General features: G+C 31.9%; 3 protein-coding genes and 2 long non-coding RNA genes across 28 annotated transcripts in view; 4 read left to right on the forward strand and 1 right to left on the reverse strand.

Moving 5' to 3' along the window:
• Positions 1-174: 174 nt before the first annotated feature.
• LOC127903804 (uncharacterized) lies at positions 175-2437 on the reverse strand. The gene is made up of 3 exons (XM_052444896.1): positions 2323-2437; positions 817-906; positions 175-729 (listed from the first exon to the last, which is right to left on the reverse strand). The coding sequence occupies exon 3, from the start codon at positions 620-622 to the stop codon at positions 275-277; it is 348 nt and encodes a 115-aa protein (XP_052300856.1). The 5' UTR covers positions 623-729; positions 817-906; positions 2323-2437; the 3' UTR covers positions 175-274.
• A 118-nt stretch (positions 2438-2555) lies between these two features.
• LOC127903807 (uncharacterized) lies at positions 2556-3938 on the forward strand. The gene is made up of 2 exons (XR_008056664.1): positions 2556-3080; positions 3567-3938. It is a non-coding gene; the product is annotated as an uncharacterized LOC127903807 (long non-coding RNA).
• A 1819-nt stretch (positions 3939-5757) lies between these two features.
• LOC102614187 (uncharacterized) lies at positions 5758-14928 on the forward strand. Of its 11 annotated transcripts, none has more exons than XR_008056659.1 (9): positions 5758-5940; positions 8290-8873; positions 9031-11132; positions 11771-11831; positions 11901-12012; positions 12742-12815; positions 12943-13256; positions 14026-14082; positions 14295-14928. It is a non-coding gene; the product is annotated as an uncharacterized LOC102614187 (long non-coding RNA). The 11 variants fall into 11 exon arrangements; XR_008056655.1 differs by having other exon boundaries at positions 5759-5940; positions 11771-11810; XR_008056651.1 differs by having other exon boundaries at positions 5759-5940; positions 9031-10666; positions 10781-11810.
• A 5489-nt stretch (positions 14929-20417) lies between these two features.
• Positions 20418-26210, forward strand: part of LOC102611321 (probable disease resistance protein At5g63020) — a 66506-nt gene continuing 60713 nt past the window's right edge. For all 14 annotated transcript variants that reach the window (XM_052444822.1, XM_052444827.1, XM_052444831.1 and 11 more), the window contains exon 1: positions 20418-21916. In XM_052444822.1, coding sequence (XP_052300782.1) covers positions 20538-21916 — 1379 coding nt within the window. In that variant the 5' untranslated portion in view covers positions 20418-20537. The remainder of the gene's footprint in view (positions 21917-26210) is intronic.
• Positions 21923-24114, forward strand: LOC102612291 (disease resistance protein SUMM2-like). Its single transcript, XM_006465233.4, has 2 exons — positions 21923-23291; positions 23737-24114. The coding sequence occupies exon 1, from the start codon at positions 21969-21971 to the stop codon at positions 23283-23285; it is 1317 nt and encodes a 438-aa protein (XP_006465296.2). The 5' UTR covers positions 21923-21968; the 3' UTR covers positions 23286-23291; positions 23737-24114.

Raw genomic sequence — 26210 nt, forward strand, 5'->3', positions numbered from 1 at the left:
TAATATTTAATAAATCAAATTTATTTTTTTGCACAAGTTGTAATAAATAATTTATAAAACACATCATGGGGTCAATTATAAATAATTTTAAATAACTATTATTGACAATGCCAACCGGGCAGTGTACATGATATGCTTCTCCAAATTGCTTCGGTTTGTACCTGATATGATTAATCGAGTATTATTTACAATACCAAATATATCTAATAAAAATCATACAACAAAACAAAATAAAATTAAAATGTAATTAATTACAAAATTTGTATAAATATTTCTATTGTTGTGCCTCCATTAAACTTGCAGCAATGCCATCTTTCAAGATTATTATATCTTGAGTTGTGCTATCAATTGTTTCATAACTTTCTTCATGAGATGCAATATGTTCGCTAATACTATGACTTGGTTCATCCGTCATTTCATCAAAATGATCATTATTTTGTGAATATCTTCTGATATAATTATGCAAGGCCATGGTAGCAATAACTATTTTCACCTGCTTCTTGAATGGATAGCTTGGCATACTTCGTAAAATCTTCCATGTATTCTTCCAAACCCCAAAAGTACGCTCAATAACACTTCTCAAGGAAGAGTGCTTGTAGTTGAACAATTCTTTATAACCCATTGGTTGGCTACCTCTACGAAATTCAGGAAGGTGATATCTTTCACCCTTATATGGTCCTAAGTACCCACATAACTCCGGATATCCTGCATCTACTAAATAATATTTTCCTAAAAATAAAAAGAAAAATACAAAATAAATAAAACAATCTAATCAATTGAATATGTATATATAAAAGAAAAATTAGAAACACAAACCTGGAGGAGGGTTTGGAAAATTGAATGCAGGATTCGTAATAGTTGTTTGAAATACCCTTGCATCATGGGCACTGCCTTCCCAACCAGCCACTGCAAATATGAATTGCATATCAAAGCTACATACAGCCATTACAAATTCTTTTCCCACCATTCCTCACTTGCATCAACTGTCCTCAACCTATGATTCCACCCTAAACCAGTTTCTTTGCCAATCAAATTCTTCCACAATTTCCAATCAGTTCTAAGAGAATCCCATTTATTTTTCATTTGAGTTCTGTTGTAATCTAATCCAGTTTCTTTAGTGAACTCCTTAATCAAATTTTCATATCCTTGGGAAGTCAAATGAGTCCCTGGACGATGTCCGGCATCCACCTCTTTAACGCATAAGTCACAAAATACATCTAAAGTCTGGGGGTTCCAAGTAGCCTTACTAGTTGAGCTATTAGACACAATTTCATACACTTAAACCTAGGAAAAAAAATATTTCTTTATCAAACAACAATACAGAAAAAATAAGAATATAGAAGTTAAGAAAATTACTAGAATCTTGTTATGGATGGTGGAAGGAAAAATAATTCGATATTAAAAAATTAAAAAAAAAGACAAACCAGAACAAGTTACCTTAGTTGTTACTTTACTTGAAATACTTTTCCAGCAAACAATAATGATCATAGCCCACGAATAGAAACAATTACAAGCAAGTCAATAAAGCAACAAAAGACAAACCAGACTAGGAAACAAAGAAATTCAACTAAACAATCATTAGGTACAAACTGCAATTGCATTTAGCCTCACAATCTCAAATTTGCTACGTGCTTTGATATTTCCTGTACTATTCTTTTGGCCCATCCTAAGACATATACAATTGCAATTGCAACACTTTCTCCCTTCTTTTTTCTGTAATTCGTATGGCGACTTACGTATATATAACCTAATTAATTGAATTAAATTGATGATGGGTTAGAAAATCATTAGGCTTATTAATTATACGCGTCAAAAGAATGGTCGGCCAATAATTAGGTGTCCTGCTTATACTCCTGTAATTTAGTCATTCTCTAGTAAATATTATTAAATAAAAAGAAACACAAACAATTAAGCTTATTGGTAACTGAACTGGTGCCCAAAAATAACAAGAGCAGGAGAAAGCAAACACACCCAAGAATTTGACAAACTTCAACTTGAAATCCAGAATTTGACAAACTTCCTTTTGTTTACTGAAGCATAGTATTTCATAACGAAGGCATGCATTTTATTATTTAATGTCTTGTAGAACTGGAAACTCAAATCAAACAGGGGTTGTGCATGTTTATAAAAAGCAACTACAAAAATAAAAACTACAATAAAAACAATGGTTACAAGCAAATAAATCACGCATGACCCATCACCCATCAATTTATTCTAACAAAAGCCCCAACATTTTATGAATGAAAAGGAAGAAAATGAAAAATTGCTTGAAATAGAGTAAAGGAGTACTCAAAAATGAACAACAGATAGAGGAAAAGGCACCACTGACAGAGGCGTATGAGAGTGGCCGGTGTCGGAATCGCGCCGATGAGAATTTCGGTGTCAGAATCGCATCAATTGGAACTCCCACAGTCGGAATCGTGCTGATGAGAATGGGTGTTTAGGGTTTGTTTAAAAAAATCGATTTGAAATAGAACTCCCACTGACATGACTGTTTGATAAAATGAAAATGGAATAATATATAAAGTTAATTTAGTAATTAAACTTGCAGCTGGGAAAAAAAATCTGTCAAGTTGTCAAAACACAACTATAAGTGGTACCAAACACTTTGGTGGCTGGGCTGCTCACCACACTCCCAAACGGGACCTTAGTTGCGGTAAATTGAAAGATGTGACATTCCTCGTTTTTGCTCCAAACCTCAAGTCTCTTTGGCTATTCGATTGCGGTGCTATGGAAGAAATAATCAGCGTCGGAAAATTTGCTGAGACTCCTGAGATGATGGGACATATAATCCCTTTTGAAAATCTCCAAATGCTTAATTTAATGGAATTGCCGGAGTTGAAGAGAATTTTCTGGAAGCCATTGCCTTTCACTCATCTGAAAGAAATATCTGTGGGTTATTGCCGTAATCTTAAAAAGCTTCCACTCGATTCCAACAGTGCAAAAGAGCGTAAATTTGTAATTCGTGGAGAAGAAGACTGGTGGAACCGACTTCAATGGGAGGATGAAGCCACTCAAATTGCTTTTCGTTCCTGTTTCCAACCTCGTTCCTGAGCGGTGGTCGCAAAATTTGATTTCTGGTGAGTGCGTTTTTGTTAACGCTTATGTTTTTATTCCAGTGTGTTTTTCTTCTGTCTTCTGCAAATCACGATTAAATGTTGAATAATATGGAATCAATGCTTTATAAATTTTCCGGCGTGGCCATTTCCTTTTCCCTTTTTTTTTTTGGGGGGGGGGGGGGGGGGGGGTTCGATTGATGCTCTGGCTTTTTACTTTTTGTCTTCGAATTTTGCTCTGTTTTTCAAATTGATGCTTGAATAGTTGAATTCAATTAATGCTCACATAAATTTGTTTAGTTGCCGTAAAACGGTAAAAGGATATAATTAGATTGAAATTCGCACTTCTAGAATGAATAGAATTACAATAGAGAAAATATTAAGTATACAAGCCCTCTTTACAGAAAATCAAATGAAAATAAAATTTTTTGGATATTTGATTTTCTATGGTCTACTGTATACGCTTTATAAATTCCTCTGCTTTAACGATAACCAAATCCTTTTTTCAAGGATTTTTATTTGGGGTATTGATAATAGTCCACCAACATAGTGAACGCTTGGATGCTGCTTAAGGATCTCTAATCAGTAGCTGGAAGCAAATGAGAAGGCGGTCGCTACTTTGTACAAAGCCATGCAGCAATTGCTATTCATTTTCAAACAAAGTTGAGATGTTATTTTCAGATTTGGTTCCAGATTTTGTATGAATATCGTTGTTCCATTGAGTTGTATATGAATTCAAATGTAAAATATTCTTTGGTTTTCAATTTTGAATTCAATTTCTTTTTCTTAAGCATGTTGTGCAGAAATGATTTCTACTAAATCATTTTTGATAAACTATTTAAATTAAACAACTGGAATAAGAACTGTAAGGATTTATCGTAAGCAGACTAATATGATAATTCTGAAACTATCATTTTTTTTTTTTCAATTTGTTGCAGGGAAAGCCAAATTTTGCGTTTTTCAGTTTTATCTGATATGGGCTTTATTTCCTCTACACTAGCTACCTAAAGATTTATCAAATTGCTTCTCTTCCCTGCTTCAAATATCTTCATGGCATCATAGGAAAAGAGAGTTTGGGTTGTATTTATTATAGTTTTTATTTTTTTTTTTGTTATAAGCAAATTTATTTTAAATACTTTAGTAGTAACAGTTTTTATTGAATAATAATGAGGGATGATTATTATAGGTTCAAATAGTTGTTAGAACATTATAAAAAGTCTATTTACTATCAAATGTTTTAAATTGATGCAACGTGATAATTGTCTCATATAATTTTTTTATAATATATATGTCCCATAATCTTAACATGAATAAATGAATTTCAACGGTTAAATTTGACACGATTATTAAATAGATCATATCTATATTAATTCGATTTAAAATCTGGTCACATTTGGATTTAGAGTTTCTAACATGATAACTTGTTTTATGACATGATTTACTAATCAATTAATAGTAAATCAAATGTCAGTCAATTAAATATGTGGTACATTTGTCATATTTTAAAAATTATTTATTTATATTTGAAATGAATTTGACTAGACTTTGTGCAGGTAATATTGCAAAATTTCTAAAAAAATGCAATAAAAACATGTTAAAATGTTATTTTTATGAAGAAAAATTGAAATTTTATTAAATAGGTGACACAATAATAAATGGATGCTTGTAAAAATTGAGATTATTGATATAATTATTAAATAGATTGGATTGAAGTGAGTTTAATTTTGAGAAGATAATAAGACGACGCGACACAAATACAACCAACAAGTCAACCCAAATTGCCACCTTTTACTATCTTCTTTGTGTTATTTCTCTAAAAATTTGTGCCTTCTCTTACACTTTTAAATCTGAAGTGTTTGAACTGGAGTACACAAATTATCTCTCTACAATTCCAAAACAACCAATTTGTTACTTGGTAAATCTTAATCAATGGCAGGAAGCAATTGAGAAGGCGGTCGCTACTGTGTACAAAGCCATGCAGTATTTGCTATTCATCTTAATAATTGTTAAGCTTTGGTAAAATTTTCAAACATAGTTGACATCATGTTGTTTTGAGATTTGGTTCATGATTTTGTATGAATATCGTTGTTCCGTTTGAGTTGGATGTGAATTGAAACCTAAATATTCTTTATTTTTCAATTTTGAATTCAATTTCTTTTTCTCAAGCATGTTATGCAGAAATGATTTTTACGAAATCATTTTTGATGAATTATTTAAATTAAACAATTGGAATAAGAATTGTAACGATTTATCATAAGCATGCTAATATGATAAGTTGTTTTACGAACGATTAATTAATCAATTAATATTAGATTATATATTAGTCAATTAGATATGTGTTACATTTGTCATATTCTAAAAACTATTTATTTATATTTCAAATAAATTTGACCAGAGGTTACGTAGGTAATACTACATAATTTCTAAAGGAATGTAAAAATTTAAAGTTTTATTAAATAGGTGACTCAATAATAAATGGATTTCTGCAAGAATTGAGATTCTTGAGATAATTATTACATAGGGAATTTTGGTTAGTTCAATTTTGACATGGTAAGAAGACGACACGGCGCAGAAAACCCAAATTGCCACTTCTACTAGTAATAAAAGATACCTGTTTGAAAAGTAATTATAAACTATCTTCTTTGTGTTATTTCTCAAAACTTTTGTGGCACAATGTTATTTCCCTGGAGAAAAGTACGAAATACCCCCTTTCACGTCGGCAGAAGCAAAGCAAAGCTATGAGCTATCTCTGTATACTTGAAACGCCATTGCTAAACGATTCTCGATGATGGGTGCCACTGGGTCAGTGTTGTCTCTGATTTACATGATTTATTAGTTGTCCAGATGCCAGAGAAACCATGGTGGCATTGAAGTTGCCCAGATGGTTAGTTTTCTGATCATTTTTTTATTCAATTATTTATTTTTTTAGAAAAATGTGAGAAATATGTAGAAATGTTGACAGCTATGATTTTGAAACTTTGCCTAAAATTGTTATCATCACTTATTTAAAGAGAAATCCTAGAAACATGAAATGATTAGTAGCCTAATTCAAAATTAGACGTGATTACAACAAGAGAAAAGTGGAGAGAACTTGATAATCGAGTGCATTTAGAATTTAATTTTTCTTTTAGCTGCCGATCATTAAATTTTCGATTTCAGAAAATTATACCTAGAATATTTCAAGGATATACTATGAAGATTATGAAGGTTTGATTACATGTCACTATCAATTGCCCCAATCATTTGTAGTAAATTAATTGATCATTTTGATGCAAATGATTCCCTACTAAAAAATTTAAGTCAAGGCTGAATTGCATAGTAGTTAGTCGCGCTTGCACTTCAAATTAAGTATTGTATTTTCTGCCTGGTTTGGTTGATTAAAGTGTGTGCATTTGCTTTTGAACGTTGTAGTATAGAAATCGAAACATTTGTTTTTCGCTAAGCCCAGAAGCAAAGTTCTTTGTACTGTACTCATCACTTCTCTTCATTCTCTTTGTTGAAATTTTTTCCAAACAGCGGTTTCTTCGAATTTGTGCCTTCTCTTCCACTTTTAAATCTATCAAAGAACCGTTACCTGAGAAGATTGCCATCAGGAATTTCTAAATTGATTTCACTATAATACCTTAATCTTTCAGATACTCCCGTCACTGGGTTGCCAAAAGTGCTAAAAGCCTTCGTAAATCCTACGTGTTTGAACTGGAGTACAAATGTTATCTCTCCACAATTCCAAAACAACTGATTTGTTACTTTTCAATGCTACACGTTCTGCGAATGTTCAGTTGTGGTTATCTTGCTGAAATACCAGAAAATAGGGTTCTAGTTGGCGGTAGTGGATTCTTGGTTGGGGAATTGCTTAGTTTAAAACATTTAGATGTATTAAGCATCACCTTAAAAGGTTTTTCTTCTGTCCAAAAACTTATGAGCTCCCAACAGTTTCAAAGCTGTACAAAATGTTTGGAGCTTATAGACTGTGATGATTCAAAGTCGTTTGCCTTGGCAGAGTTGAAGCATCTTGAAAAACTAGGTTTTTCAAATTGTGGAAATTTGGAAGATAAATTACATTTATAAACTGTGGATCGCCCTTTATAAGTATTAGGCTTATCCCATACTCGAGCAATGTGGAATACCTTTATAAGCATTAAGCCTCTCCCATACAATTTCTGTACATGACTTTAAAAGTGGTTGATGACCCGTTTTGTAATATCATAGAGGGATCATGAATTCCTTTTCTTTTCTGTGGCTAGGCAACACTTTTGGGCCAAAGTAAGGAAATCTATTTTAGGTAATGTAAAAACCAGTTGTGGGATGTAATAGTTTATTATGCACTGACAACAACTTTTTGTATAATTGTCAGTTTAATGAATACGAGAGGAACTCTGTTGGCAAATTCATCCATGATAGATGCTAAAATTATACCAGTTGCCTTAACTAATTTTTCTCAACACTGGTATTGAACAGGAAAATGAATATGCAATTTGTATTTGTGCCATTGTGGAGAATTTGGATATTCTTAGTTTTAGTAACAAGGAGAGTATTTGCCTCATCTTTAAACAATGAATCTTTGAGAAATGAGGACTGGGTGATTGGCAGTGTCAGAGTGTCTTCATGTAAATGTTCATTTATTTGTATTTTGAACTATTATTAGAATCTTTATATGCCAAATTAGTAATACAAATGTTCAGATGATTTTTCCTGGTGATCATTTCATTCTTGAGAGCCATGTACAATACTAGGATACCAGAGAAACCAAGGTAGCATTGAAGTTGCCCCAGTGGCTAGTTTTCCGATCATTTTTTATTCAAATTTTTATGTTTCAGAAAAATGTAAGAAATTTATAGAAATGTTGATAGCTATGATTTTGAAACTTTGCCTAAAATTGTTATCATCACTTATTGTTTCTTATTTAAAGAGAAATCCTAGAAACGTGACATGATTATTCCATACTTGTTTTAATATTATTTATTAGCAGCCTAATTCAAAATTAGACGTGATTATTTGTTACTTTTAATGCTACATGTTCTGGGAATATTCAGTTGTGGTTATCTTGTTGAAATACCAGAAAATAGCGTTCTATTTGGTGGTAGTGGATTCTTGGTTGGTTTGAATGTATTAAGCATCACCTTAAAAGGTTTTTCTGCTGTCCAAAAACTTACGAGCCCCCAAAAGTTTCAAAGCTGTGCACAACCTTTGGAGCTTATAGACTGTAGTGATTCAAAGTTGTTTGCCTTCGCAGAGTTGAAGCATCTTGAAAAACTAGGTTTTTCAAATTGTGGAAATTGGAAGAGTTTAAGTTCTGCTGTGTTGAGGATGGAAAGGCTCGAGAATGTTTTCGTGTGAACAGCTTCAACGAGTTAAGATAAAGGCTTGTCATAAATTGAGGGAAGTGACATGGCTTGTATTTGCTCCGTATCTTGAGGTTATTCAAATAGCCAAATGTATGGGGATAGAAGTAATAATCAGTGCAAGGAAATTGGGTGAAGTTCCAGAGATGATGGCAGATCTAAACCCTTTTGCAAAACTCCAATATCTTGGCCCACGAGTTCTACCAAAATTAAAAAGCATCTATTGGAATCAGTTGCCCTCTCTACATGTCAGGCGAATTTTGTGTCTGAATGCCCAATTCTCAAGAAGCTTCCACTTGGTTTTAACAATGCAAAGGAATCTAAAACTATCATTAGGGGAGAAGAACACTGGTTGAATGAGCTGCAATGGGAGGACAAAGTGACCCTTAATGTTCTTCTTCCTTGTTTCGGATCCATTTGAAGGCATCAACATGGATTGATACTTTGCAGTGGAGAAATTTGAATAAAACCTATGGTAAGCGCTTTTCCATTTATTGCATATTTATATCTAACTTTTGTTTTCCTTTGTGGTTAAATTTTGCTCTATATACGTTGTTGTACGGTGACATTCTCATATCAATTATTAGCTTTTTAATTCTCTTCTCACATTAACTGCCCTTTTGATCATGTAGGATATGCTGATGTCAAAGAGTCGTAATTTGGGATGCAAATGTAAGAATTAGACAGATGACCAGTTGTTTTGAAGCGCTCGAAGAAGGATTAATTACGTCATTGAAAGGCTCCAATTTTGTGACTTTTTTTTTTAATTTGTTGTTTTTTCTATTTTTAGATAGCTTGATTGTCAGTTGTCGTGATGTAATGCTTTAGTGTAGAAAAATGATATTCGGCCAAGACAACATTAGCAGGGCACCTTGTGCATGCATACTAGTGGATAATTTCGGCATGCTAAATCCAATTAGGGTGGATGACCCTTTATAAGCATTAGGCTTCTCTCATACCCGAAAACAATGTAGAATACGCTTATAAGCTGCGGATCACCCATTATAAGTTTTAGGCTTCTCCTTTACTCGAGCGATGTGGAATACCTTTATAAGCATTAAGCTTCTCCCAGTATCTTTATGTTAAAAATAATAATAATAAAAGAAATCCATTTTAAAATAGACTCTTTTTTCTTTTTCTATATAAACAAATGCATTCTTCAAATCAATTGTGGGCAGAAGAAGTTAGTAGAAAAGAACTAGTCCCCTTTCATTCCCCCTTAAAGCTCACCAAAGCCTCTTTTGTAAGCTTTTCGGATTTTCTTTCTATATTGCTTATGATCTCATTTTTGATTGAATCACTTCTTTTGCATGCTGCATATTTTGTTTGTTGTATTTGGATATTATCGTATCTGGAATGCTGTTATGATTGATGGAACAAGTAATCGATATTTGGTCTGATGGAAGTTGACTTATTTATTTATTGTTATTTTAATTTGAAACTATGTACAATTGCATTTCATTCATTTCTCTCTCTCCCCCCCCCCCCCCCCACACACACACACATATATTTGTTATGTATAATTGCGTTTCATTTGATATTGATCATGCTGTAGATAACCATGTGATTGTAGATGGGGATTTCAAGTTTGTTGAATATTCAAGTAAGTGAAGTAACTGTCAAAATACTAGTGAAATTGGGAGCTTTATTCATGAGCTTGTGGTTTTGAAAAGTACCACAGTTCAACCGATGAAGGTTCCTTTTTGGGGTTCTTCTTTTTCTAGGCTGCAATTAGGATATGTACATGTTAGACAATCTTTTGCGGGTTTAGCATATCTTCTCTGATTTTGTCTTTTATTCCCCAATCTTATAATTGCACACCATGAATGTTGAGTGATTGTATAGAAAATTTGTGTTATAACCAAAGCGTTGTGAAGGAGTTAAGTTAGTGGCTTCTGTTTTATTGGCATTGATTGGGTAGATTATGTGTTACAGTGATTCAATTTGTGCTCCAAAGTTTGCTTTAATTTCTTTTTTCCCTAATTATTTATGTCAAATTTAAATCCAGAAGCATGTACTGATTTTTTCTTTTTGTATTAATCTGTGAAGGTTATTTGGAATGGAAGTATCTGGGTTGGGTCTAACGGATTAAATTATGACATTGGGGGGAAGGCAGTAAAGGGTTTGCTCGACACATTTGGTTCTGTGTTTACTTTGCAAGAAATAGCTTTTGGTTATCACAATGCCGGTGGAATCCCGATTTGGCTCGTGAATTTCTTTGTGACAAATAGGCAAACACATCAACCTCTTCTATCCATCCTTCTACTGGTAAGGCAAGGGGTAAAGAGTCTTCAAAATCATCAAATAGTAACATCTCTGAGAATTCATTTTATGCAAATGGAAAATCTAGACCTTCTAAGACAAAATGGCGTCCTGTATCAGGAGGTACCGTTTCAAGTTTTCTTGGTAAAAATTATGTTAAACCTGCACAGCCAGCTAATGGCACATTTCTAGCATCAAAGCCATTGAAGTTGGATCCAAAGGGGTTTCCCATGTCTCCACTTTTGCGGAGAAGATACTAAACTGAAACAATCAAAGGATGACCATTTGCAGAAGGATATGGAAGATTTTCTGTTTAAATTGCTAGGAGAAGTGTTCCTATTGTCCTTTTCAATGTTCTTTCTTTCTTTCTCTTCTTTTCTTCTTCTTCTTCTTTTTTCTTTTTGTGTGCGTGTGATCACTAATTTGGTATTGTAGTTTAGTTGCAGATAGTTGTGGATATGATATGCAAAAGGTAAGGACTATATCTTCCTGATGGAGGCCTCTGCTTTTTCCTTTATGTGTAATTTAATAAATTGCATCTTCCTTTGTGATTGTTATATCATATCAAAGACAAGTCTTAAATACTGCTGTCATATGTTAAGGTTCAACTTGCAGTTTGATTAACATTCATGGCTCAAAGGCCTGAAAAAACTTGCCAGTAATTGTAAAATGACATTCTTTGCTTTTAATGCAATAGAGGGAACAGGGAAGTATAGCTTTGGAAGCCTGGATTGGTAACTATAGAGAGACTTAGTATTTAATTGATAAAAATTCCCATAACCCAAGGTCAAGAAAATTTTAGATCGTTAAAGACTTCATTTTGTTTCGGCCAGAAATGTTTGTTTCGATCGAAGACTTGAACCATTTCGATTGAACCTGATTATGATGCTTTACGTTATGCATGTTCCTCTTAATCAAGAAAAGTTGAGGTGATGATTTTATATTTCTATATTGTAAGTTGAAATAATAATTGGTCTGCTTGTTTCTGTAGCTTGATAACATGAATTTTCCTTCTCAAGTTAATTTAATCAATAAAGTAATTCTTCAAAGAAAATATGCCCATTCTATAATCATTTTCTTAATTAACATGTTTTTTTCTTCACACTTCAGAGCATGTTGAAACTAATTGATCGCTCGGCAGAGACTTTGGGTGAGAAGACAAAATTTCTCGGTAAATCCTCTGAAAAGGTATGCATAATTCCGCAGTATTAAATAACCAATGGTCATAATTTTTGTACAGGACTCTTTTCTTGTGGAGATAATTAAAAGTGGCTGATGATCCAGTTTGTATATCATAGAGGGAGCATCAATTCCTTTTGTTTTCAGTGGCTAGGCAACACTTTCAGGGCAAAGTAAGGAAATCTATTTTAGGCAATGTAAAAGCCAATGGTAGGATGTAATAGTTTAACATGCACTGACAATAACTTTTGTATAATTGTCAGTTGAACGAATACAAGAGGAACTCTGTTGACAATTCATCCAAGATAGATGCTAAAATTATTTATGCATGCCAGTTGCCTTAACTAATTTTTCTTAACACTGGTATTGAAGAGGAAAATGAATATGCAATTTGTATATTGTGCCATGTGGAGAATTTGGATATTCTTATCTAAGTAACAAGGAGAGTATTTGCCTCATCTTTAGACAATGAATCTTTGAGAATTTGGATATTCATGTAAATGTTCATTTGTTTGTATTTTGAACTATTATGAGAATCTTTTATATGCCAAATTAGTAATGCAAATGTTCAGATTATTTTTTCTGTTGATCGTGCATTTGTGTCTGCACACAACCATTGTATATCACTTCATTCTGATGCGCAAGTGTCTGTAGTTTAGAAGAAAAGAAATAATAATGATATATTATTGCTTGATTCATGATTATTAAATGATTATGGCTTTAAAAAACCTACAAATTCCTTTTGTTGATATATGAATGTACCAAGTTTGCTATATCTTAGATTACCATTTCCAAGATAACAAGTTCAAATTTTTTCTTTATCCTTTTCCTTCACAGTTGCATTTTAAGTGTAAGATTTGTTATTAATACCTGGTTTCCCGTCATTATGATTTCATAAACAGTGTATGGGTATGTGCTCTACTTTTGGAGGGCCTCCACGTGAAAGAAAATTGTAACAATTGAATTCTTCCGGATGGTATGGTATTTAATTTATTTTCTCAACCTCTTGTAAGACTAATATATTTTCCTTTAGTAGACACGGCATGGTGGGAAGGGTTTTTTATTGAAAGAATTCTGATATTTCTTAGACTTTGTTTTGGAAGGGGGTGCAGGGGTTTCTCATCCATATATGGTTACTTGATTAGCTTTTGACTGTATTGCCTCAATCGTGCAAAGGAAGATCCAAATACAAACGAAAGAGAATTGTTTAGACACCCAGAAGATGGAAATGAACTACAGAAGGAAGTTTTTGCTGCTTTATTTAGTGCTCCTGAGAAATCTGATGAATTTCCTGAAATTACGGTGAAGACCAAGTGTGAGGTCCAAAGCATTAGGAAAGGTGGTGAGTGAACTGCCGGAGCAATTGGTACAGAATACAAGGCTAATGTGGTGGACTTGCAGCAAGATAACCGGAACAGTACGTGCTCTTATATTAACTATATTGACTGGATTTGCTAGTGTGTGCATTTTCGTGTGTATACTTTTGTATTTATGCATATTAATGTGTGTAGGATTCTTGATTTCTGCCACTTATTGGAGAACTAATGGAAAGCTTTATACTGGTATATCTGCAATAACTAATGGAAACTATGATATTAATATTTTCTCTCGCTTGGAGAATGCGTAACAGATATACTTTGTGGCTCTGGAATACTAAAGATTCTGCAATAACTAATGGAAACTATGATATGAATATTTTCTCTCACCTGGAGAACTTTGTAACAGTTACACTTTGGGGCTTGGAATGTCTAAAGAATTTTGTCTGCTTCAGTTAGATCAAATATCTTTTAGTTACATACATTATAGAAAAGATAAAGTTCTCTGAATCTGAAAGACTTAAAATTTTGCATATTTCTTGATAGGGAAATATCTGTAGATACTAGTTCATGCATTGTGGTAGCATCAGTGTTAAAGAAAAACAGCAGTAAGTTATTATATAGAATTAGGTTCACTTGCTTTAAATCCTGGTCTGGTCAACCATATGAACCTGTAAGTGGTTCTGTAGAAATATATATATACGGGGAGAAAGTAGCTAAATTTTCCTTTCATTTATGGGTTTGGTCATTTTTTCCCCTTATTTATGTTTTCTCACACATTTTTTAAATGCCCCAGACATGCAATTTTGTATGTGTCAATTGCCTTTTAAGTTTTAAAAACCATAAAGTAAGAATACAGTTTCTTGTCAGGCTATTGATGCATTTGCTCGGGGGGATCATGCTCGAGCAGGAAAACTTCTAGAACAGGTAAGGTTTCCATCTACAGCCATTTATTGACAACATATATATTTTCATTCAGCAAGCACTGTTAGCATTCAAGATGCTGGCAGATTCACTTGATTCTTATTAGTTTGTTTAGTAGCAAAGCATATAACCTGTATTTTAAAGCTAAGTTGTGCTATTGATTATGTTAACTTTATTGTTCACATAAAGTGATATTGAGGAAATAATCAATGTAGGAAAATTAGGTGAAGAGATGATGTCAAATCTTGAACCTCTTACAAAACTCCAAGTTCTTTACTTGAAGAAGCTACCAAATTCGAACAGCATCTACTGGAAGGCCTTGCCATTCCCTGATGTATGCAGAATTTTTGTATTTAAATGCCCAGAGCTTAAGAAGCTGCCACTGGATCTTGAGAGGGCAGGCCAAGGTAAAATTCTTATCAAGGGAAAGAAAGATGGGTGGAAACAACTTCAATGGGAGGATCAAGTAACTCAGAATGCATTGCTTTCATTTTAAAAATCAACCAACAAGTGATTGAAGGGGGCATCATCAACGTAATCAACATGGATGGAGAGATTCTGGAGCAGATCAGCGGGGTTTAGTACGACCTGTGGTGGTTTCTTTTTTGTGACTTTTTTGCCTTTCATTTTTTCACTTCCTGTCATATTATCATTTCTTTGTCTGTGTTTCTATTGCTAGTGTTGCTGCATGCTTGCTGTCCTTGACAAAGTTAGCTAGTTTTTTTTGTTTATTAAATTTTGTATGTTCGGTCGGGACAGTCACAAAGTACTACTTGTTCTATATGGGGGTGATGTGAATCAACTTTTCAATTATATATTCTGTGGTAATTGTGAATTCAATTTCATTTATCTCCTGCAAATTATGAAGAAAGTGCAGAGTTACAATATGGAAAAGTTCACTGGCAAATACTTTGTAAAAGCTTCGGAGTGAAACAGGAAATGCACTTGCAACTAAGGACAAATTGGTGGCCGGCTAATGCATTCATTTTAGGGAAAAGGACACAGACCCTCAACGTTTTAATAAGGGACATAAAACTCCCTAATATTTTAAAAAAAATACTCAAACCCCCATTTGTTAATAGTAAATTCTAAGTTTAAAGTGTAATTACCATTATACCTTTATAGCATATTAAAAAATAATTATTCATTATTCAATTTATTCTTATATTATTAATAAAATTACGAATATAATTTCATTATCTAATTTTTTCATTTAATTTTTGTTAAATTTTCTCTTCAAACTAAATAAATTTAATCCATTGCTTAAGAATAAAAATAAATTAAATTGATTACTAATATAATAAAAATAACATATATTTAATATAAAAATAACATATATTAAATTAAAATAAATTTAATTTATATATAGAGAATTGTTATTTTTAAGAAATTATCAATTTAATTTATATATAAGAAATTATAAGAAATAACATATGGAGAATTGTTATTTTTATTATATTAATAATCAATTTAATTTATTTTTATTTTTGAGCAATGGATTAAATTTATTTAGTTTGAAGAGAAAATTTGATAAAAATTAAATGGAAAAATTGGGTAATGAAGTTATATTCATAATTTTATTAATAATATAGGAATAAATTAGATAATGAACAATTATTTTTTAATATGCTATAAGGGTATAATGGTAATTGTACTTTAAAATTAGAATTTACTGTTAACAAATAGGGGTCTGAGTGTCTTTTTTGAAACATTAGGAAATTTTGTGTCTCTTATTCAAACGTTGGGGGTTTCTGTGTTATTTTCCCTTCATTTTATGTACATTCATCTTTTTAATTATTGAAGATAAGTGGTTCGTTGCTTTTGTTGTAGATAAAATTCAGACGACCTCAATTGTGACATGACAATATTTAAAACATCTCTTAAATTATTATAAATTTAATTTATCTTAACTTTATTGAAAAGATAAAAGAAAAATGTGGTGTATGGATAAATTTTTTTTTATCTTCTTAATCAAATGGAATAAATTAAAATTTACAATAATTTAAAATATTTTAAAAATTATTATTTCATAAGAGATTAATATGAAATTAATCGTTTTTACTTTTTTAATGTGAAAGGACAAGAAAAGAGAAAGCATGTGTCCCTGCTTTTTAGTTTTTATTTTATTTGAAATCGGAGTTATCCCATATACTTTACTAATTTAGCTCTAACATTACAATGTTTTTAGGCTACACTTTTATTTTTCTTTTTCCCCCTTTTTTTATACATGCATGTGGATTACTTTTCTCTAAGCTCCTTAATATTTAAGACAAATCATAAAAGCAATTGAAGTATAACAAGATGATCAAAACATTTAACCAAAAAAAAAGAAAGAAAAAAGAAAGAAAACATTGAAAATGGAGATGTTGATTAATTTAGAAGAGATGCAAGCAAAAGATATTCCCAAAAAAAAGAAAAAAAGAAAAAAACAACGTTAGTTCATCCATGTCTGTCAATGCGTTTTTTATGGTTTTTTTTTTCCAGTTGTTTGTTGTAATAGATTGATTGTAAATTGATATGAATTTGATGTTGTAATATGTTCGCTTTTGTGGAATTAAATTTGAATATTCAAGATTATTCAAGTCTTATCTAGTATGTGTTCAATTGTGTTGTCGATAATTTTGCATTCGAATAATTTTTCACCTAAAATATTAGCATGAGTAGTAGTCCTTGAAATTTTGGTCAAAATTATTGTTATTGTTTGTTTTAGAGGAAATTTTTTTATTAAAGCCTCGTTAACACTATACCTTATTAAGATTATAAGTTAGTGTCAGTGCAGGATTTACAGCAACAAATCTTGTCTAGCCACGTGTCAAAAGTACAAATAAATCAAGAGTAAGCACATGACATGGATTAGGATCCAATAAGATTTAAATCCCAAGGAAAAGGACAATTGTATCCTAAAGTTTCAATAAGAGATACTGAGATATCTTTTGACTAATGTTATTTTTTTAGCTTTATTAATAAAAAGATCAAATAGTTTATAACAAATAAAAATATAGTATGAAGCTAAATGTGATAATATATACATTTTACATAATTTCAATAAAAAAAATTTCAATAAAAAACATTTTAATGTTTTACGATCTATTAGACATATTTTATTAAATTAATAGGAATTTTCTGATAAATAGCAACATAATATTAAAATAAATTTATAAAGATTTAAATGTAAAATAATTTTAGTATAATTAATACGTGGGATATATTTTGTAAATTATAAAATTACTTAACCCAATGATTTTTAAAAATCTTTAAAATAAATAAAAATAAATTATTCACATTTTGATGTAAATATTTAAAACATTTTTATACATTAGTCCACAATTATTTATGTTATATTTGTATTTATTAGAAATTTTGAAAGTCAAATGTTTTTCACCTCTATCTTATTAGAATTATTGCACACAGAGAAAGAGCCATATATGCTTTATAGCTTTAAAATCGATTTGTTTTATAGCTGGGAACAGAGATGATCATTATTATAAGGATTAAAAAAAAGATAAAGAATATTAATGATTAGCGAAATCTCTATGGAAATTGAATTTAGTAAGAAAAAATTGAGCTGATTTTAGCGGTATAGTAATATTTTATATAGAGAAAAGTAAAAGCTGCACCCAAGGTTAAGGGAAATGGTCAAAACTCTTTTTTAATCATAATACTCTTTTTCCTACATAATTTAAAAATTTGACATTAATATTTTATAATAAATAAAAACATATAATCCTAAAATAAATAAAATAATATATATTTTAAAATAATCTCAATATTTAAAATATATTTTAACATTTTATAGTCTATCAGATATATTTTATTTTTTTTAAAGTAAATTTTATAATAAATACAAACATACTATTAAAATAGATATATAAAAATTTTAAAGTAGTTTGAATATTATATAAAATAACTTTAATATTGTTAATGCGTGAGATGCATTTTATTAATTAAAAATTCTATTTAACCCAAAGATTTATTTATAATAAATTAATAATCATATTTTTGAAATTATTTTAAATATTAAAAAATATTTTAATATTACTAACTATTAGATAGACTAAACTATTTATATTATTTTCTATTTATTATAAAATTTCAAAGTTAATCTTTTTAACTACTATTCAAAAGATATTATGATAAAAACAAAATTTTTGTGTTTTTTTTGAAAATTTGGAGTTTACATCTATTTTTTCAAATATTTGGGGTGTAACTGTTTTTTTCCCTTTTATATATACAAACGGTGGTGAGAAAGCTTGATTTAACGTTATTTATTTAAATAAAATCTCAGTTAAAAATGTACAGAGAAGAAATTTCTGTTGGTATTTTAGTCTTTTACCAATTATCATGATTAGGCCTTGGCCTTGAAACATTAATTGTTTCACTTTTAGCGCTAGTGGCGTTGAAAGTTGTCAAGAAAAAGCAAGACCATATTCCACAAAAGCAAAAGTAACGTTGGCTCTTTTATTAAAGGCAAAGTGTAAAGTAGTCAAGAATCGAATATCCTGTCGTCTACTCTTTTTTAAATTCTTCTTTTATTATCTTTTAGAATAGTTTTTGGTAAATACAATCATTATTCAGAGTTATTGTTATCTTCCGGGGCAGTCTCTGTTCATCGAAGTCGTTACCTTTTTTTTTTTATGGATCAGTTCCAGTGGTAAGCAGTAATTTTCTTAGAACTCGGATCTTTAATTCGAGTTTCTGTGTGAATTAATAATAAAAAATTTTCATTACACACAATTTAAGCTACGAATTACTTTTTACAAAGTTGAATATGAAATTGGAGAAATTAAATAATTTAGAATGTTGGTAAAAATTGACTAACATATCTCCAATTACAGTAAAACTTCTCTACAGTCATAACATTATAACAAAATTAATTTTATTACTATGTTGAGGTAATATAGGTTTAGTTACAAAATTATTGTTTTAATATGGTTAGTGTCAAGTGATATAAAGGTTATGTATGCAGTACATTGATAATTAAATAATGAAGCGTGTCAAATCTAACGTATATATATTAATGATATAGATAGACATAGTTTTAAAAAACTAATTAATGTATATTTATGTACTGTTATGAATATGGAAAGTCAAGCCTACACTTTACATTATCCTTAATTTTTTCTCTCAGTTAAATTCTACAAATATTGTACAATGATTGGGTAAGAACTCTAAATTAAGAATAAATTATTGTCACAAATAATTTTAAAAAATATTTTATTTCATCTTAAACCTTTAATGTAAGTAAATATATATATATGTGTGTGTGTGTGTGCATATTTTGCAAGGTATAGATAATTGTTAGTATATGGAGACAAGTCTTTTAAGGTAGGACCTAGGAAAATTTATAACTTACTACATTGGGGAGTTTTTATTCCTTTTTATAATTGGCTCATATTGATACATTCTTACACAAAATATTACCATTGACATATTTTACTACAATTGGTTTAGAACATTTGTTAGGAAAAAAAAAAGAAAAGAAAACATTCATTGGATGTAGCTCTCCTGACTATTTAAATCTTTTAAGGAAAAAAAGAAAAAAGAAAAACTGACACATTCAAATCTTGAAGCAATTACATTAAAACCTCTCCATAATGATAGGAATAATCTCCATTTAGTAATAAAAAATTTTGTTCGCAATTTAGGCAGAGTTATAAATAAAAATAAAATCCTCCTTGTAATAAGTTGTATTTATTATGGATCCCATCCTAAGGAACTTGTCTCTATATAGTAATAATTATTTGCATATTATAAATATATATGTTGCATTAGATTAAATGAACTTGTCTCCACATACTAAGACAATGAGAGAAAGTTATTAAAGAGAACACAAATATTTAGAGATTTTTAAGATTACTTTGCATGTTTATAACAATAATACATTGATATATGTATTAGTTTTTTGATATATTAGATTTGACATGCTCTATTAATAAATTATTAATACGATGCAAACTTCATCTCTCTATCCTTGCAATGAAAGTAACTAAGTTATAACAATAATTATTAATACGATGCGTACTTCATCTCTATATCCTTGCAATAAAAGTAACTAAGTTATAACAATAATTTTTGTAACTACATGTTTATTAGGTTTTAACTACTTCATAATCATAAATTAGTTTCGTCCTAATATTATAATTATGTAGAGTTGTAGTGTATAGACACACCCAATTTAAATAGTATCTCAAATAAAATTGTTCCCAGAAAAAAGAAAAAAGGGGTAAAGGATTGTTATTTCTTCAAACATTAGGAGCACGTTTGTACAAGTGCGATGCATTTTTTTTTTTTGAAGGCAACGTCAGTGGGTACTAAATAGGACGTGCGTAAATCTTTCTAAAATTTCTCCGGTATAACGCACAGAGATCATTACTTTTCTCTTCCATAGACCACAGCAGCTTCAGTTAATCAGACTCAATCAATTTTCTTGGTTTCTTCGCTTATCAAAATTCCAAAATATGGGTAGCATATTTCAAATCACATGCGATGGTGCTTTTTTCAATCGTTGCTTGGATTGCTTTCTTGGAAAAGTAGCAAACACAAGTAAGCTCCAAGATAACCTTGTTGCCTTGGAGACTGAATTGGGAAAACTAATCGTAGCAAAGAACGATGTGATGATGAGGATTGTCAATGCTGAACGGCAACAACTGAGAACGCTGGACCAAGTGCAAGTGTGGCTTTCGAGGGTGGAAGCTGTTAAAACTGAAGCTGATGAATTGATAAGACACGGCTCTCAAGAAATTGACAAATTATGTGTTGGAGGCTACTGTTCCAAGCACTGCGCGTCAAGCTACAAGTTCGGGAAACAAGTGGCTAAAAAGCTACGGGATGTGCAGACTTTAATCGGCGAAGGAGTTTTTGCGGCGGTGGCTACTGAGGTGGTGCCTGAGAGAGCTCCAGAACCTGTAGCAGATGAAAGACCCACTGTGCCAACAATAGTAGGCTTGCAATCACAACTTGAACAAGTTTGGAGATGTCTTGTAGAAGAATCAGTGGGAATCATTGGCCTATATGGTATGGGCGGTGTTGGTAAAACTACACTATTGACCCATATCAACAATAAATTTCTTGAGAGTCGAACCAGTTTTGATTGTGTGATTTGGGCCGTAGTTTCAAAGGACTTGCAACTCGAAAAAATTCAAGAAGATATTGGGAAAAAGATCGGTTTGGTTGATGATTCATGGAAGAGTAAAAGTGTAGAGGAGAAAGCTCTCGACATCTTCCGGAGTTTAAGAGAGAAGAGAATTGTATTGTTGTTAGATGATATATGGGAGCGGGTTGATTTAACAAAAGTGGGCATTCCACTTTCGGGACCAAAGAATACTACCTCAAAAGTCGTATTCACAACCCGTTTCATCGATGTTTGTGGTAGCATGGAAGCTGACAAGAAGTTCCAAGTGGCATGCTTATCAGAAGAGCATGCTTGGGAACTGTTTCGAAAAAAAGTTGGGGAAGAAACTCTTGAGAGTGATCATGATATCGTTGAGCTAGCCCAAACTGTGGCCAAAGAGTGTGGTGGTTTGCCACTCGCACTTATTACTATTGGTCGAGCTATGGCCTGCAAAAGGACAGCCGAGGAGTGGAGACACGCAGTTGAAGTGCTAAGAAGATCAGCTTCTGAGTTTGCAGGTTTGGGAAAAGAGGTGTATCCTCTTTTAAAGTTTAGCTATGATAGTTTGCAGAATGAGACGATTAAATCTTGTTTCTTATATTGTTGTTTATATCCCGAGGATTATGGCATTCTTAAATGGGACTTGATTGATTGTTGGATTGGTGAGGGATTCTTAGAGGAATCTGACAGGTTTGGTGCAGAAAACCAAGGATACTACATTGTGGGCACTCTTGTTCATGCGTGTTTACTAGAAGAGATAGAAGATGATAAAGTAAAAATGCATGACGTTGTTCGTGATATGGCTTTATGGATAGCTTGTGAAATTGAGAAGGAGAAGAGAAACTTTTTGGTTTGTGCAGGTGCTGGAGTAGGAGCGGTACCAGATGTTGAAGGATGGGAAAATGTGAGAAGATTGTCATTGATGCAAAACCAAATTGAAATTCTGTCAGAGGTTCCCACATGCCCTCATCTCCTCACTTTATTTCTTGACTTTAATTATAAATTGGAGATGATCACTGATGGCTTCTTCCAATGTATGCCTTCTCTCAAAGTTTTGAAGATGTCAAACTGTGGGCATGTCAAAGTTTTGAAATTACCTTTTGGGATGTCAAAGTTGGGTTCACTACAACTTCTTGATATTTCACATACCGGCATAAGAGAGTTACCAGAAGAGTTAAAGTTGTTGGTAAATCTGAAATGTTTGAATTTGAGGTGGACACATATGTTAAATAAAATTCCACGGCAGCTAATATCAAATTCTTCATGGTTACGTGTGTTGAGAATGTTCGCTATTGGCTTTGAAAATTCTAAAGAACCATCAGAAGACAGCGTTTTAATTGGTGGGGGTGAAGTTTTAGTACAGGAATTGCTCGGTTTGAAATATTTAGAGGTATTGGAGTTGACCTTGCGAAGTTATCATGCTCTCCATTCTTTTTTGAGCTCAAATAAGTTAAAAAGTTGTATTCGATCTCTTTTCCTCAATAAGCTGGGAGATACAAAGTCGATTGATGCTACGGCTTTGGCAGATCTAAAGCATCTCAATGAACTATGCATTCGTTCGGCTGTGGAGTTGGAAGAATTGAAGGTTGATTATACAGAGATAGCGCCAAAATGGTCGGAACATTATGTTTTCCACAGCCTTCACCGTGTTACTATGGAGCGGTGCCATAAATTAAAAGATTTGACATTCCTCGTTTTTGCTCCAAGCCTCAAGTCTCTTTCGCTATACGGTTGTAATGCTGTGGAAGAAATAATCAGCGTTGGGAAATTTGCTGAGGTTCCTGAGATGATGGGACATATAAGCCCTTTTCAGAATCTCCAAAAGCTTGATTTATCACATTTGCCAGCTTTGAAGAGCATCTACTGGAAGCCATTGCCTTTCGCTCATCTGAAAGAAATGGTGGTGCATTGGTGTGATCGGCTTAAAAAGCTTCCGCTCGATTCCAACAGTGCAAAAGAGCGTAAATTTGTTATTCGTGGAAGAGCAGACTGGTGGAACCGTCTTCAATGGGAGGATGAAGCCACTCAAATTGCTTTCCATTCCTGTTTCCACCTAATGAAATATAAATTCCTTAGCGGTGGTTGCAAAATTTGATTTCTAGTGAGTGCTTTTTTCTTAAACTCTTACATTTATTTCAGATTCGTTTTTTGTCTCCTGCAAATCACAATTAAATGCTGAATTATATGGAGTCAATGCTTTAGAAAATTTTCAAGGCACTGCCATTTCCTTTTTTCCATTTTTTTTTGGGTCGAATTGATGCTCTGGCTTTTTACTTTTTGTTGTCAAATTTTGCTCTGTTTTTTCAAGTTGATGCTTGAATAGTTGAATTCAATTAATGCTCACATAAATTTGTTTAGTTGCCGTAAAAGGATATAATTAGACTGAAGTACACACTTCTAGAATGAATACAAAATGTTAAGTATACTAGCCCTCTTTACAGAAAATCAAATGAAAATCAATTTTTTGGGGCTTTGATTTTCTATGGTCTATTATATACTCTTTTTAATATCTTCTGTTCTAACTATAACCAAATCCTTTGTTCAAGGATTTTTATTTGGGGTATTGATAACTATCCACCAAAAGAGTGAACACTTGGATGCTGCTCAAGGATCTCTAATCAATAGCTGGAAGCAACTGAGAAGGCGGTCGCTGCTGTTTACAAAGTGATGCAGTATTTGCCATTCATCTTAATAATTATGAAGCTTTGGTAAAATTTTCAAACAAAATTGAACATGTTGTTTGAGATTTGGTTCATGATTTTGGATGAATATCGTTGTTCCGTTTGAGTTGGATGTGAATTCAAAATCTATATATTCTTTGGTTTTCAAGTCTGAACTCAATTTCTTTTTCTCAAGCATGTTATGCAGAAATGATTTTTACTAAATCATTTTTGATGAATTGTTTAAATTAAACACTTGGAATAAGAATTGTAAACGTTTATCATAAGCATGCTAATATGATAAATTGTTTTATGAACGACTAATTAATTAATCAATTAATATTAAATTATATATTAATCAATTAGATATGCGTTACATGTCATGTTTAAAAACTATTTATTTATATTTCAAACAAATTTGACTGGATGTTGTGTAGGTAATACTACATAATTTCAAAACAAAAAAAAGTAATAAAAACACGTTAAATTTTGTTTTTATGAAGAAAAATTTAAAATTTTATTAAATAGGTGAAAATAATAAATGGATTCGTGTATGGTTTGAGATTCTTGACATAATTATGAAATAAGCCGGATTCGACTTAGTTCAATTTTGACGCGATAAGAAGACGACACCACACAAACACACGACAAGAACCGTTACCTGAGAAGATTGCCAGCAGGAATTTTGAAATTGATTTCACTACAATATCTTAATCTTTCAGATACTCCCATCACTGAGCTGCCATAAGAGCTAAAAGCCTTGGTAAATCTTAAGTGTTTGAACTGTACACAAATTATCTCTCTACAATTCAAAAACAACTGATTTGTTACTTTTTCAATGCTACATGTTCTGCGAATATTGAGTTGTGGTTATCTTGTTGAAATATCAGAAAATAGAGTTCTATTTGGTGGTAGTGAATTGTTGGTTGGGGAGTTACCTAGTTTAAAACGTTTAAATGTATTAAGCATCACCTTACAAGGTTTTTCTGCTGTCCAAAAACTTATGAGCTCTCAAAAGTTTCAAAGCTGTACAAAATGTTTGGAGCTTATAGACTGTGATGATTCAAAGTCTTTTGCCTTGGCAGAGTTGAAGCATCTCGAGAAACTAGTTTTTCGAATTGTGGAAGAGTTTAAGTTCTGCTGTGTTGAAGTTGGAAAAGCTCAAGAATGTTTTCGTTTGAACAGCTTTCCCCGAGGTAATATAAAGGCTTGTCATAAATTGAGGGACGTGACATGGCTTGTATTTGCTCCAAATCTTACGGTTATTCAATAGAAAAATATATGCAGATGGAAGTAATAATCAGTGCAAGGAAATTGGGTGAAGTTCCAGGGATGATGGCAGATCTAAACCCTTTTGCAAAACTCCAGTATCTTCGTCTGCGAGTTCTACCAAAATTAAAAAGCGTCTATTGGAATGAGTCACCCTTTCCACATGTCAGGGAAATTATTGTATCTGAATGCCCAATTCTCAAGAAGCTTTCACTCGGTTTTAACAATGCAAAGGAATCTAAAATTGTCATTTATTACATGTTTATATCTAACTTTTGTTTTCCTTTATGGTTAAATTTTACTTTATATATGTTGTTATACGGTGACATTCTCGCATCAATTGTTAGCTTTTTAATTCTCTTCTCCCATTAATTGCCCTTCTGATCATGTAAGATATGCCGATGTCAAAGAGTAGTAAGTTGGGATACAAATGTAAGAATTAACCAGATGACATGTTGTTTTGAAGCTCTCGGAGAAGGACTAATTATGTCATTCAAAGCATCCAATTTCGCTACTTTTTTTTTCATTTGTTGCTTTTTCTATTTTTAGAGAGCTTGATTGTCAGTTGTCGTAATGTAATGTTTTAGTGTAGAAAAATGATATTCGGCCAAGACATCAATAGGAGGGCACATTGTGCATGCACACTAGTGGATGATTTCGGCATGCCGAATCCAATTAGTGTGGATAACCCTTTATAAGCAATTGGCTTCTCTCATACCAGAGCAATGTAGAATATATTTATAAACTGTGGATTACTCTTTATTAGGCTTCTTCTATACTCGAGCAATGTGGAATACCTTTATAAGCAATAAGCTTCTCCCCTACACTTTATGTTAATAATAATAATAATAAAATAAATCCATTTTAAAATAGACTTTTTTTTTCTTTTTCTATATAAACAAAATGCATTCTTCAAATCAATAGTGGGTGGAAGAAGTGAGTAGAGAAGAACTAGTCCCCTTTCATTCCCCTAAAACCTCACCGAAACCTCTCTTGTGAACTTCTCAGATTCTCTCTCAATATTTCTTATGATCTCGTTTTTGATAGAATCACTTCTTTTGCATGTTGCATTTGGTGTGTCTTTTTTGGGT

Source organism: Citrus sinensis, chromosome 7 (assembly GCF_022201045.2).
Source record: "Citrus sinensis cultivar Valencia sweet orange chromosome 7, DVS_A1.0, whole genome shotgun sequence".
NCBI lineage: Eukaryota > Viridiplantae > Streptophyta > Magnoliopsida > Sapindales > Rutaceae > Citrus > Citrus sinensis.

What these genes read in the sequence shown, in the direction of transcription:
- LOC127903804 (XM_052444896.1), bottom strand. Translation starts at nt 622, where the DNA reads ATGGGTTATAAAGAATTGTTCAACTACAAGCACTCTTCCTTGAGAAGT.
- LOC102612291 (XM_006465233.4), top strand. Translation starts at nt 21,969, where the DNA reads ATGCATGACGTTGTTCGTGATATGGCTTTATGGATAGCTTGTGAAATT.